The sequence below is a fragment of the Simochromis diagramma genome, unplaced genomic scaffold, assembly GCF_900408965.1.
Source record: "Simochromis diagramma unplaced genomic scaffold, fSimDia1.1 OVJJ01000321.1, whole genome shotgun sequence".
NCBI classification, from domain to species: Eukaryota; Metazoa; Chordata; class Actinopteri; order Cichliformes; family Cichlidae; genus Simochromis; species Simochromis diagramma.
Window position 1 is genome coordinate 11798755 of NW_024386772.1, and position 15415 is coordinate 11814169.

At 41.3% G+C, this 15415-nt stretch overlaps 1 protein-coding gene across 3 annotated transcripts in view; it reads right to left on the reverse strand.

The window, feature by feature from the left end:
* cyth1a (cytohesin 1a) overlaps positions 1-15415 on the reverse strand; it is a 41457-nt gene that overhangs the window by 12250 nt on the left and 13792 nt on the right. For 2 of the 3 annotated variants that reach the window (XM_040049307.1, XM_040049293.1), the window contains exon 2: positions 1389-1471. In XM_040049307.1, coding sequence (XP_039905241.1) covers positions 1389-1471 — 83 coding nt within the window. Of the gene's footprint in view, positions 1-1388; positions 1472-12793; positions 13124-15415 lie in introns of those variants that run through there. The other variant, XM_040049301.1, reaches the window with a different exon arrangement.

Genomic DNA, 15415 nt, shown 5'->3' on the forward strand with positions numbered 1-15415 from the left:
CTCGTTTGCCTACTAACAGTAATCATCAAGCCTCTTCCTTTACCATGCGTGACAATGCAATATTTCTTGTACACAATGCCAACTTACCAACTGTGAAACCACAAAGACAACATCTGTCCATTCAAGGCCTGCGCAATCACAACGCATTCCTCAGATGCTTATCTGCACAAACAAAGGCTGTGCTCATACAGAAAGTAGAGTGGGTGTGGTGCTGAGGCCTTCACATGCGGGGCCAGCAGAGGAGAGTGTGGGAGCCAGTGAGGAGGAGAGGGGTCAGTGTGCAGAGCACCGAGAAAGAGACGAGGACAGGATAGGGGCAGCGGCGGCAGCCATAGAGGGGGGAAGGGCAGTGATGGTGGCCTAAGCTCATAAAAGAAAGGGTGACAGATCACACCTCAAACATCCACTGGGGTCAGCAGAAGCCAATTTGCCCACTGGGAATTCAGGACACCATCATAATTCATTTCAGGGTATGACAGTCTCTCACCTTTGTTGCGAGCTATTTGCTTATTATCGCTGCTTACCGAGTGAGAGGACTGACCTACAGATAGATCTAGATTCACGAGCTATGCCCTGGTCTCAAGTTTGAAGCCAACAAACATCATCGTGGGCCATGGACAGGAATCAAATAAACCACTTTATGGAAATTCAGCAGAGCTGCTTTGAATCCTGGCTCTGCTTGTAAATCAGGAGGGATATGCTACTAGCTTCCTGCAAACGTGCAGTCATAAGAACATAATCACCTTTTATCTGTGTGTGGAGCCGTTTTTGTCAGATTGAGATTAAGATAACTTTATTTATCCCCAAGAAGGGAAGCTTACCCACTCAACCTAGTCACACAACATACAGTCTTTAAGCTGTGGTCACAAACACTGTTGCACTGTTAGCACAGATCAACAAACAATCAGGATAAAAATAAATAAATAAAAAGAATAAAAAGGACAAGTCTAAAAATGAACAACGCCAGAAAATAATGAAACTAAAATAAACCCTGTTCAGGTTTGATGATCTAATAACTGAGGGAATGAAGGATCCATTTGTTCTACACTCGGGGTTATAAGGTAGTGACGAGCAGAAAACAACTTCCTGAACTCAGATGACAGCACATGGTCAGGATGGTTGACGTTTTTTTGCCTTCTTTGTCACCTGATTTCCCCAGAGTGAATGCAAATCTCTCTGTTTGAATACCAAGGTTTTCAAGCATGAGTTAAGAATGCTGCTGGAGGAGTTTCTATCCTTGAAAGATAAAACACTAAACTGGCAGATAAAAGAAAATGTTAAAATGTTAACACTTTCAATAAATGAACAATAAAAACGACATCCAATTTCCTTACTAACATTAAAAGAGTCTCTTTTGACGCTGCCTACATATCCTCCTCTAGGATTACCTGAATGTCCTCCAGCAGTTCTTGCTTACGCCGGCGGATATTCTCCAGCTCCTGCTGCTCCTCTGGAGTGAGGTCGTCCGGCACTAGAGACACATGAGAAAGAAGATGAAGGGTTAGAATAACCAGTGAAATACTGTCCCAATGTGTGAGGGCTGGTAATGATCCACTAGGGTTAAAGTAACAGCAAAGTCATGATCCAAGTGTGTACATAAGGCTGTACTCAGACAGAGGGATACCATGCAGACGTGCCTGCACAGACACAATACAAGTGCCCTGAATGTGCATCAGTCCTCCACAAGGAAAAGAAACAATACAATAATGGCAAGTTGTCAGCATGCATAGATGACCATGTGCACGTCCACTATGTAGCACAATCCCTGCCATTTTCTATAAATAAATGTCCCTGAAGCATTTCTTCAACATTCCAAAAAGTGATTACACACATAGCAAGGAATGTGGAAGATGGTATGAGGAACAATGAAAACCAGTGGTGATTTATGAGAAGACATTTTCAACTGCAGGGGCTACCGTAAGTCGTAAGACAACACAGTGAAAGTCCTTCTTTGTTAAAGTGTTAGTGATGGCTCAAATAAGCCTTTGCATTACAAACACTAAAGAGTTCAAAACGCCTACACCAACAGAGTGACCTAATCAGCAGCGGTCACATGCGGATCAAACAGGAAATCAGCTATTGTGGAACTACAATTTAAAAAAAAAAAATAAATGTCTGGTCAGCCAATCAGCACTGAGCATCAGTGCATAAGAAGCACAAATGTGACAGGTATCAAAGTGCTGACAGTCCTCCTGTCACTCACACCTTAGTTATTATTAGCCTGTTTGATGGACAATGTTCCTGCTTGTCCACTTGAGCGAAAACTAGATGCGTGGACACAGAGCACTGTAAGCACAGCAGCACTCCAAACAGTGCGTTTCATTTGCTTTACATTTGAACAAGAAAGTTTACATTTTCTCTTTAAAAAAACAAAACAAAACAAAAAACAGTGACAGTTTCTTAATAAAGCAATCAGGTTATTCTGTCAACAGCCCTATTAAGACCAAGCATAACTTTAAAAATATGCTAATAATGACTTAGCTGCATCTTGTGTGTTTGTGTAATTTATATATTTAACATAGTCAATTTCTAAAAACAAGTATTGATTAACTGGTTTACTTGATAAACAAAATGTATGCTATACCATGTAAAATAACAAAAACTAATGGTATGGAGTAAGGGAAGTAGTCACAAAGTGTAGTAGTAGTAGTAAATGGCATTAATCTGCATTGTTCGTAAGGTGGATTCCCGGTGGGAAACAACACATAATGACATTTCAATATAAAACAAATAAGACATTGATGTTGACGTTGCTATTCAAATTGTTTCAGTGGCTTCTCTCATAATTAAAATTTTTTCCAAGAAAAAGGTGTGTGCCCAAAACTCTGTCTGCTCTGCTGTAAAGTGTTGCTTGATAATCAGCTGCCTTTAAATACTTGCATTAAAAAAAACAGAAGATACATTATTTGGCATGCGAGGCCATTTCTCCAGTTCCTGCAGTGGCTCGGCACAAGATCTGTTCTGTAACCTCCTCGTTTCATTTCCTCAGCAGAGTTTAAAGGTTAAAGGGGGTCAAAGGTTGGATGACTCTATGGATCTCAGTCAGTCTTCAGCAGTTAACACAGTAACAGATATAAAGAGACGAAAGCTGAGGACAGAGGACTCAACATAACTGTAGAGGTAAAATTCTTGATTCAATGAGACTGGGTAACACACAGTGTACCACATGTAAAAGTGTTAGTGGAATGATGATGGTTAAAAAAAAAGAGAAGCAAGCAATTGAAGGACACAACTGACATTCAGGAATTATCCTAAGCACGTCACTCATAAATGACGAGACACAAACATACAAAAAGCAAAAAAAAGAAGAAAAAAAAATCCAACTTTAAATATATAACCAGCAGAAAGAAATCTGTATAACTGAGGATGCTTATTTTAATAAGAGAAGCAAGTAAACCTAAAGACATTGGGGTAAATAACTATGGCATTTCCCAGAATTTCTGATAATATTTAAACACAGGGATGATAGACAATGGAAGTTAAAAAACAGGGACTGCTTTAGAGCAGACTGAAGGAGCACCAAAACAATGCCATGCTGTCTTCCTGTTTTGCTTTCAGACAGCTGGGGGAAAATGGGAGTCCACATGAAGCTGACCTTTCACACATCAAACCTCGACACCTTAAGTAATTCTGGCATACCGGACATATACATACCGAGCGTTCTGCTATATAAAGTCACAGTGGGGTCTGAATAAATTTTGTTTATAAGCGGGAGCTGACAGGATGATACTGAGCAAAGACACAAACCCAAATATATATGTGCATTTTTAAAAAAAAAATCTGGTCACAATTCCTCCTCGCAGATGCACAAGAAGGCACCACCTAACACACAAACAAAGTGGTGATAGGTCTGAGAATATATGGGCCCTCCTTGCATTTAATGACCTTATCTCCTGATCGCCTGGATGAGTTAGTGTCACAATGATGAAATCCAGAGCAGGGCCTTGTGTTCAACAGCCTAAAAAAATAACAACAGGGAGGATGATCTCAAAGACGAAAATTCAATTGTCTTTCTAGAAACACGATGTCAGGTAGGGGGCCTGGCAGACCCTAAAAAAAATGAACAGGACACAGCACAGGACAGCAGGTCCCAATATGAAACAGCCACATTGCTCCAGGCCTTAGAGGAGGACTGACATTAGAGAAGAGCTGCATACAGGACTATAATTTCACTCCAAGGAGAAAACTGAAAAAATTAGCAAACTAATAATTTTAAGGAAGGAAACTGTTTATACACTTTCCTCTTTTGAGAGCACATAAAAATAGTTTGTGCAAAATCCATATGACAGATGCACGATGGCACCCAGATCCTGCAATCAAAACGTACACTGCATCCCGACATGTCATCTGAATCCGCATGATCACGGAGCAACGTGGTAGAAACCATCGATGCTTTCCTTGCTCCACCCAAAATAACCATAACCACAGCACAGCAGGGAAAGGCCCTAAACATGCTTGCTTCAGAGGTGGGCACCAAGTGGGTGTCATTTCCCAGAAACCAGCAGATGAAGAGGGAGTTCATCAACTTAAGAAAATGCTTGGAGCACTGCTTGGCTCGCATTCAGCAAACCTCTGCACTGACACAGCCGATGAAATGTGGCCGTCATCAGAAATGGGCAGGACGTTAAAAAGAGAGTCAGAGAGGGTAGAGGAAGAATGAAGGGACTATTTGTTTTTGGAACAATGAAAATAAATGGTCTTATTAAAAGATACTTTGTGATAACCACCTACTATCCATATTTTATTGTTGGCATTACAATATTATAGAAAAGGGATAAATTAGGCATTTCCTTCCACGCACACCACGCCTCCTCATCTGTCTGAATTCTTACTCTCTCACATGCAAAAAGGGCAGGGTCGAACCTGTGATGACCACAGGCTCCACAGACTGTTTCACAAGTAAAACACATGACGCCCACATCTCACTGCTTTCGGAATTGCAATGCGTGAAAAATAAGTCATCTAGGGGAATTACATGCAAACGCACATGGGGGCGTGTCTGCACATAGTGCAGTCATGCAGAGAGACCAGGGAAAAGTAACATGGACTTGCACACCCACATATAAACTAATGATCAGCACTCTTGCAACTTGCTTTTTGTTTCATTTTACAGCACTAACACCATCTGACTGTCATTTCCAGCACATCATTACGAAACTGCCACTCCCAAAGTGTGTTCACCTCTATTCAGAGGTCAGTATTACAAAGTACTAAATTTATTTTATTTTAAACCAAAGATAATGCTTTCCATTTATATACCTTGCTGAAAAAGATGACAGTGTGAAGCAATTGGTTAATGGTACTGACATAAGTGCTCTTTCGCTAAATCTGGCATATTACAATCAGAGCTCTGTCCTGCAGTGGCCTGGCCCTCATTACTCCTGGGTGCAGTTCAACCCAAATGTATGACTTGAAACATTCAATGCACTCTGCAAGAATAATCATGGCGCTTACTCCTGAACTGGTACATCCCACTTCTTGTCAAATACATTCTGTACTTTAGGTAAAGTGCTTAAGAAGGTTTTTTTTTTAAGTTTCCCCAAAGCTTCATTTGAGCCCTAAATCAGGTATGAGAATAATACCTTGTCTCGGTGCACCCTTACTTTTTTAATATAAGAGTGCAGACTTCCTAGATGGGTGAAGCATTTTTTTTAGTGAAGGCTGGGTCAGCAGAGCGCACCAGGGAGGTGGCATCAAGAGAGATACCAATTATAGATCACTCTCCCAGAGCAGCAGAAGCCACTAATACTCATCCTGATTGCCATCCTGGCAAAAGAAGCAGACGTCTCATTTCCACCCAGATCACTGAAGAACTCTCCTTGGAAAATACGGAAATTAGAATTCCGAGTGCTCGTAAGATCTTTTAGCTCCCCCTCCCTGCTGATGTGACCCAATTTAGGGAGCTCCTCCAAGCACACGAGGACCAAGAGAAAAAAATTATTAACTAGGTAATTTCCTTACTCAGGCTGCTCCAGCAACACAGATACTAGACATACGTACGTATTGCATGTAAGGAAGAAACTAATGCTGAGCGATCTTTATAGTAAAATGACAGTTTAGTAGACAGATGTGTATTGGTGTTTTACAGCAGCAGATGAAGACATCAGGAATATATTTACACCTACAATTTGCTGAGTGAGGGAATATGCGAAGACACACACAAATCACTGTTTTTATTTTGATGAAGTGCACACAATGATGGAGGTAAACAAATGACACTGTCAGCAGCAATCATTCTTTGCACAAGGTTTTGTTGTTGTTTGTGTCTGCAGGTTTTCTCCTTCATGCACCATCCTGGTCTGACCAACTCCTATCTAGGCTTTGCACTCCCTTCTTATTCCAGCCGATCTCATTTGAACTGAGAACATCAGTTTTCTCGAGTCAACATCTACCTGCTCCTCTCCCCCCATTCCATCAGGTTTCTGTTGCTGCTGTTCAACATTTGACCTTATATTTACACTGACAATCCTCCCTTTAAAACCTGGCCACTGGCCTCAAGAGCCACATAGGCTCCAATCAATTGACCCCTAGCCAATACCAATAAGAGCACAAATGGTCAAAAGAAGCAGTCCGCTTCTTGATAAGGTTTAATTAATTCAGCACCCACACAATCGATTATGGTGCTGATTTTCAGTCTAATAAATAACTCTAAGCTTTCTGATTCTTGCTGCCGTCTGCTTAAACAGAAAGTGATTTAAAATGTGACCATCTCATCCACATGTCTCAGACTGAATCTCATTACTTTAGCAAATCCCACGGGCACCCTCTCTCATTTATATCTAAAAGCAAACACACACACACACACACACACACACACACACAGGAATAGACATTCTATAACAAAGCAGAGCAAAGGCAACAAAGCTAAGGCTGTTTTGAATGTGGTCACCAAAAGGAGGAAAAAAAAATCATTCATCTCTGACCTCCTCCTCTAGAGCACACAAAGAAACAGAATCCACACACCGGACTGAAAAGGACCACCAGTTATGGATTAATAAGAAGAAAAAAAGGCCCAAATCCATTCATTCTGACCTGTTGGTATGAAATGTGAAGGGGGACTGGCAGAGGAGAGACAACAGGAGAAGAAGCCCTGTGTTTAGCCAGGGAAGCGTGGGACAGCAAATGGCAGAAGAACACAGAAACTGTGGGAAGAGAGGTGGGATGATCACAGCTCTCTCTTTGTGTCGACAAGTAGCTTCATTCCTTAACAAGGCCCAAACACATGGGCTGATGATAAGGAATCGCATTTACTTTTACCAGCTTGATCCTTGTTAATTTTGTTGAATGGACCTATCCCATGTGCTCCATACAGACCCCTGATGATGTGGTGTTTAAGTCCAACTTCTACATACATCCATCATCAAAAGGGCTTCATTCATACCAACAAACTCACCACTGCTGACATCACTCTGTTACCCAGTTTTGGGGCTCCAGCTCTGGTATACAGTCAACACAACAGGCCAGCCAGGAGATTTAAAACACATAAATATTCATATATATATGAATCATCTCCCAGCAGTTTCTTTATTTATAAAGCATGCATTTTTCCAAGCTTCATTGATTTTACCCTCAAAACTGTCAAAGGGCAACTGCAGGCACAGACTCAATGAAACCTGACCAAAGTCCCACATGACAGCAACATGACAGCAAGCAACAGAAAACAGCCTTGCAATTAATTAATCAGCTAAACACAGAAGCATCATCAAGATTTGGTGCTAACCTGAACAAGAAAATCTCCAAAGTGTTACTTTTCTGGGTTTCTGAAGAACTCCACTTCTTCACTCCACCTTGTTGTACACAAACAGGATCAGCAGTCCTGGCTCCTGTCAGATTCTACCGCTTAATTCTGGCGATTGAAAACATCCACACGTCAAGTGACAGAAGGAAGAGTCCTGCTCCTCCGGACAGGGAGAGAGACACTGCCTGATTTCCTCAGCACAACTATCAGCTGCCAGCCGGCTCAAAGCACACAGCCACTGATACAGTCCATTTGGGAAGGAGCCTTACTCACTAGCTCACCACCTCCTCGCCCTCCCTCTTTCTCTCTCTCTCTCCACATGCTTTCCTGTCTCCACGACGAACATGGTGGCTCCACCCGGTGGTCATTCCTTTAGCTGCTGCCCCTTCTCCCAAAAATATGCTGCATACACACCTGTAGGCATACGTTCAACCCATGCTTATAACTCAACATGCTGAGTCCTAGTTAGAGGATGAAATACTTTTCAGGTAGTAATCCAATTACTCCCCCCCCCATTTCAGATTTTTTAAGTGTGGAAATTTGCCCTATTTGTATCAGGAATGATGAAATTAAAAAGCCCAGAACCATAAGACTGAAAAAGAAAAAAAAAAATCCAGCCTGTCTTATGTTCGTAATGATGATTAATAGTTAAATTACCAAATAACTACATGATGATTGGTTCCTCCTCTGCTGTCATCTCCCACAGAGACAGCGATGATATATTCTACTATGAGCTGGTGTTGTGAGTAAGCAATTCAAGCCAGTTTTTCACTCTCCTGACCAGTCATGCAGCCAAAATTACCACCTCCAAACTCCACTTTAACAACGGACTCTGTGCTGGAGGCGAGTGTGTTTATTGTTAAGTCTAGGCCATGAGTATTATCCTGAGTCTAATGATCTTTTAAGAGAATGGTTCTCAGCACTGCTCCTCACTGTGTGTGTTTTTACAGTATGAGTGTACACTTGCCCCGGGTATGTCTGCAGCACAGAGCAGACATGAGCGCTTGTCTGATGTCTGTATAAAGATGAATGAGTCATCCTGGAGCCCTCTGCCGTGCTGAGTGCACTCTGCAGCCTCGAAGTGACTGCGCTTCTTCTGATAGTTGTCAGGATGGGATCCATGTGCTGGTGAAGTTACACCCATTTTTCACATAATCCCATCTTAGACAAGAATGGAATAGCAACAGTAAATTCACTTGTAGCATGCCTCAGGATTACAATGATCTATGTTGGAGAGTCAAAGGTGTTATTCTCCTAATGAATGTTCCAATAAAACATAATGCAATACAAATGCAAAGTGATTTGAGAAAGCAATAAGACTGACAGATGCCTTTCTTCTGCTTGTGCCATCAGTGCCAATCTCATTATTATTATTAATATTATTATTATTTTTAAATTCCTAAAAACATCAGTATTGATTTAAAATAAAATTCTAAATTTGGGGGCTTCAGATATCACCTACTGGTCACTGAAGTCCTGTGGTGAAGCCAATGGAAACTTGACAAAAGTCTGCCCTGAAGCATGTGCTGCTTTATCAACATTCTTGACAATAATGGGGAAATAATTTAATACATACACACCATATTGTACTAATATACTTGAAAATAGTGACTGTGCCCATAAATACAGGAGGGAAGGGTTTAATTAGGTCAGACAAGTGATCTGAGGAAACATCGTCTCATGGACTTCTCTGCATCTGGGGTTTGTTTTGCAATCAGAGGACACCCTGACCACTTTAAGGAGGAGCACTAGTTTCACTTTTCAATGGATTTTTCCCCTCTCATGTAGTCCAACTTGGTTGTCTTCCAGAGCTCTCAACAGGTGAAAGTGCAAAGCATTTTGTGTTTGTGTGAGTTTTTGTGTTAAGAGAAGATGTTTTACACCCTTTAAAAAGGCACATTAAAAAGTCGATGCCATCGCAAAAGAAGACTGGTCAAACAGAAACGACCCCGTCACTCCCCTGACAGCCCAGACATAGTTCACAGTGGGTTGGCTAGCTTTGTTGACGCTGCTGTGCAGGAATGTAGAGACCCGAGGATGTGAGTGGGTGGGAACTGAGCCTGAAGAATGTATAGCAAGGCCTGCCACCCTACACACTGTGTCAGCGTCAGATTCAGTGTAAAGCAAACATGCAGAGTGCCCAACAGCAGCATAGCAGCTGCATGCACATACATAGACATAATTCACGGTAGCAAACACAAAAGATGAGCTTTTTTTTACATAATCCCTGCTCTGTTTTATTGACATTAACTTGTTTTTAGAAGCCACCGAGGAGGCAACTCTGTGTTTTCCCTCAAAAGCGGAAGTGCTATTTCTTCCCACAATACATGCCTTTGTCCTCTGATGCCGTTAGCCTTGATTCTAATCAGGGCTTTCCCACTAACAACATCCTGCCTTCCCAGTATAACACACACATGTTCTGAAAAACATGTGGTGGAAAAGCTGGAAGAGCCAAAAATCTTTATCTTTTAGCACCTTTATTTTTGCCTCAGTGTTGCTTTTTCTGCTGTAGAAGAGTGAAAAAAATGTACCCATCACACAAATTGTAGGATGCCTCTTCCTGCCAAGCATATCATCAAACCCTTAGTTTCCTGTTTGTGAGCTGCTCTAACAGATCGGCGGAGGAGTGAAAACTGCGGCAAAACCCTCCCATCCTGTTGGGAAGGGAATAAAATAGGCATTGGTTCACTGTGCTCTGAACAGTGGAGAAACACCAGGAGTAGACCAAGTAAGCACAGCTCAGTCACAGCTCAAACCCTGAGCTGCTGCACAGCTGCTTGATTGGCAAATCAGCATACTCCTTTAAAAAGGCATCTATCAAGAAGTTCCTCCCAGCCGCCATTTTGGATTCTTTCACATTACCAGCAGAAGTCAGACCTTTTTTTTTTCCCCCCCTTCCCGTAATAAGACAGCAACTCCAGGCATGTCTCTACCTGTTGCAGACGAAGCTGAGTGTCACTAAAAGTCAGTAACTTTGAGAGAGGCGAGGAATAACAAACTGCTAAGCTTTGAGATTGCAGTGTGATTTCCACTCCTAGAGAAAGAATAAAGGGAAAAAAAAAAAAAAAAAAGAGAACTTGACACATTTCTTTCTGAGAAACCGAGAAGGAAGTGAAAACAGCAGTTAAAGTCTTGCTACACCCTTATCTGCACTCTGTCCTCACAACCTCCTGTTATTCTGACAGGCAGCATCATGACAAGATGTCACGAAATGTGGACAAGAACAATACTTTTCTTGATTAATCTGCGAAATTTTTAAAAGGAGCTCAATTTATGATTAATAAATGTAAACTACGATAGCTGAAATGCTTGGCCAGAAAGACTTGGACTTCATTTATCTGGGATTATAATAATGACCTGACCGCAAGACATGACAGACTTCCCCAACTAATCATAGCTCGCCATCGTGACGTTACGAAATCATGATGTGCGTCACATGATGTCACATGAAGACCAAGCCCAGTACCAACTAGAAAGTCAGTTGTAGTTGACCATAATAACAATGCAGGTAAATGACAATCCAAAACAAACTCCCCCCCCCTTGCCTTGACTAATTAGAAAGAAAAAAAATGTTTGTTCAGCACAGACTCTCATGAAACCATTGCAATATTCATGTGACAGGTCATAGTTTAAAATCTGCACACCCTTCATTTTCTCTCCTCTTTCAGTTGCGAGATCACTATCAACATCAGCGAAAACAGCCAACCAAGTGCTGCTGAGCTACCAAACAGACTTTCAACAACACCTCACTAGTGCTCTCTGCTCTAAACACATTTTCCATTTCAGCACCAACAACGCAGAGTGAACGATGGTCTGAGTGGAAAGGAGCGCTGCAACTGATGCAGAAAGAGAGCTAAAATATGATTATGGCGAGATGATGACGATTATCAAACCACGGGGGCATTAGTGCCAGGGAGGGTACAATGTACCAGAGGCCCCATTAGAGCTCTCAGCGCCACTCATTAGGGAACCATTAGTGACAACTACTTTAATTTCCCAGACCACCCACCGGTAAGTGGCAGAGACAAATGGACTCAAAAGGAATCGAATGGACCTCTCTCTCACCTCGCTGCCTCCAAAAAAACAATGCAGCTGTGTGTGCCAGCCAGGTTCAGCCAAGGCTATGGAAGGAAAAGAGAGAGGGGGGCAAAGTGTGCAAGTTCCCAAGAACAATAAAGGAGCAGCAGCATATAACAGGATCAGCCACTGTTCTCTAACAGGATTATTAGTGACGCAAGGCAAAGTTCCTGATTAATGCTGCCAGGCTAACCAAGTCAAAGAGAAAAGATGAAAGACTGATGCTCAGCAACAAAGGCTTTCTGTCTCACACCAAAGGCTGCACACTGGCTCATTATGACTGCACATCATCAAACTGATGTAAAGGAATTACAGCCACAAATGTAATTTGCAACAGTTAGCAAGGCTTCTCTGGCATAATTTCAACTAAAGGTGGCCCATCCAAAGGCTGGAATGATGAAGTATGACTCATGTAAAGCTTGCTGGAGGAGTGCGCGGTCTGCTCTCACACCTGTTGCTGAGTATTCAGTGAAAAATGACACCGACGATATTTACTCTGACCGTGTTAGAGTCTGCATTAAGTCTACAGAGTGTTACTACTAAAGTGCTTGATAATGTTGACACCAGCACTGCTCAAAACTAAATGTGAAAATACAGCCAGCTCTTTGATTTAGTGTACAAATATGTGGTAATGTGCTGAATTTTGTAGAAAAGGATCAGTCAATATGATATGGATAAACAAAAATAGACTTAAAAAAAAAACCCCAAATGATTGTGTATACATATTTTTTATTTGTCTTTTTTTGCTATATAAGGCTCAGAAAAGTGCCGCGCTTACACAAGCAGCAAAGCAACAATAGGAGAATAAACAATGTCAACAAGGCCAAGGACAGTTACAGTCCACTGAGATTTTCCATTTTCATACCGTCAAGTTATTATCTCTGATATATATATATATGTATATTTTAAAGGCCATGTGGTGCCATTTAAATTACTTTCACACGAAGTAAAACGTCTCTCCCTGAGTAGCTCACTCACCTACGCCGTCTTCCGACTTTAACACCATGATGTCTGTGCCTCAAGGTTTCGAGTCCGAAAAGTTTCTAGAAGATTTCCGAGAGTCAAACCTTTCGCCGAATACAATTAACGACAGCTTTATTGGCTTTTCAACTCTCAATTGGCGAGTTAAAAGTTACTCCGAGGATTGACTTCTAGCCTAAAACAAGACTGTTTCGGTCCACGACTCAAGGGAGTGGTTTGAAGTGACGGACTTTGACCAACCAGCTTTTGCTCCTGAGAGCGAGAAAGTAGCAAGAGGAGCAGGCTCGGCACAGAGGAGCGCTTCCGGTTGTGCCTTTCAAATTAAAACACGTTTTAAAGAATGTTTACAAAAAATTTTATTTGGATTACACAGTTACAAATTTTTGTTGTTTCGACTCTTTCTGTGATTTGGTATTCATAAAGGCACCATTAGCCAAACCAGTTATCTTCAGGACAGTACAAAACTTAATATAAATTCAAGAAAACACTTCTCTTAAATTACAAGAACTTTATATTGATTTGAATATTGAGGTGTATAATGAGACTGACTCAAGACATTGTGGCACCCAAACAAGCATTCAACTGGCTAAATCCCCGTCATCCTCACATCCAAATAATTTCAAAGAATAACTGTCAGTTATTAGTTTGGAATTGCCCTGCAGCGTTGCCACATAAACTTGGAGAGGTATACCAATTTGCAGAGCTCAAAACTCCTGTTTGCATATGTGTTGGTGCTGGTATAATCAGACCATAACTTTCAGCACATAACTTTCTTCTTTTTTTTTTTTCAAATTAGGCTTATCCTGCAGGATCCTACAGGTTTATGTTTTATACAACAGTTTTGATTTGTGTCTTTACGATGCCAGTGAGTAGGTGAGAAAAAATAAACAAATATATAAATATATACATGTGCATATAAATATATAATGTACATATTACATTTTTAAATGATTCAGTTCTTCAGCATAAACGACTTCCCGTTTGGATTACTGCATTGGTCTTTTTACTTGTTTTAACAAATTGGCTTTGCATAGTCTTCAGACTGTGCAGAATGCTGCAGCACGACTCTTAACAGGCACCAACAGAAGATCTCATATCACTCCAGTTTTGGCCTCCCTTCACTGGTTGCCCGTAAGTTTTAGGTTTCATTTTAAAATTTTAGTTTTAACCTTTAGGGCCCTACATGGTCAAGCTCCCCAGTATATATCTGACCTGCTGAAACCACATTCATCTTTCCAAGCTCTAAGGTCATCAGCTCAGAGACTGCTGGTGGCCCCACACGCTGGATTTAAAACTCATGGAGATCGGGCCTTTCAGGTGAAAGGGAATCCTCACTGGTAGGTAAGACTCATATAAGGAAGCTGAAGACAAGATTTCAACTAATTTGTTGTTTTATGTTGTATTTTACTGTTTTACATTGTTATTTGTTGTATTTCCATTCTTTTTCATTTTCTTTCTCTTTATTGTGAAGCACTATGTGATTTTTATCTGTGAAAAGTGCTATATAAATAAATTTTACTTACTTACAAAAAGTAAGGTAGGTGTGAGTAGTTGTCATATACTGGACTTTGTAATTGTAAGTGAGACTCTTATTTTGAAAGGAATCCGTTGCCTATCTCCGTCTCCTGATTATGCAAACTGATTAGAGCGCAGCGAACGTGCCCTATGACGCGTCTGCCCCACTGTGTTGCCACCCTGTTGCCTTCGGCTCTCTCCCACACACGCACACACACACACATGTGTTGGGGTTTGAGTGGGGGCAGGGAGTGAGTTAGACTCACCGAGGCAGAGCAGTTTACTGCTGCTGATCTTGCTCTTTTTAAGGCTTTTGATTCACCACATCCGCCGAGAGTAGACGTGTGTGTGCAGTCAGACGTTTACCTCAGAAACAAATGTTAAACCGTTCTTTAGAAAATAGCAACAACACCTGCACAGACAAACACTTGTGAACACCTGTTGGATATTCAAACTCGCTGCACAGCCTATTCCCACATGATATTATTGCAATAAATAAACAAATAAATCAAAATGTTTCAGTCTAGTGCTTTAATGGCTCTGGATTTATTTCCCACATTATCCTGTATAATCTTTTTTGTTGTTGTTGTTGTTGTTGTTATTATTGGGGATGATTGAGTGATTCTGAAAAACAGCTGATTTTCATTGCACTCTTATGATTACACCACAACAATGCAGGGTAACGATGAAACAGGTTTGGTTACATCTTGGTGATACTCACCAGAATGTTTGTGCCTAATGCAGCTTTAGAGTTTTGATGTCATGACCTTCACCTTTTCCCCCCCTGTGATCAAAGGCTGATCAAAGGTTTGTTGAAAGGTCGTTTTTTCCTAGTAGAGAGATATTTCTTGGCGGCATTTTTTAGGGAAACTATGAGGGATTTACAGCCCCCTGTTGAAAGTGAGTAAATTAGTCTTCTGTTTGTATAACACCTGCACAGCCATACTGCTGTCAGATAGCAGAGGATTGAGCCTGTCCTTGCCTGTTGATGAATACCTGAGAGCCTAGAGGAATGCTCCACTCACAGCCAATGACAGAGGCCAGGTAAGGGGAGAAAACAGCTCATCTGTTTTGTTTATCTGACGTACGGTAGAAAAATGTGTA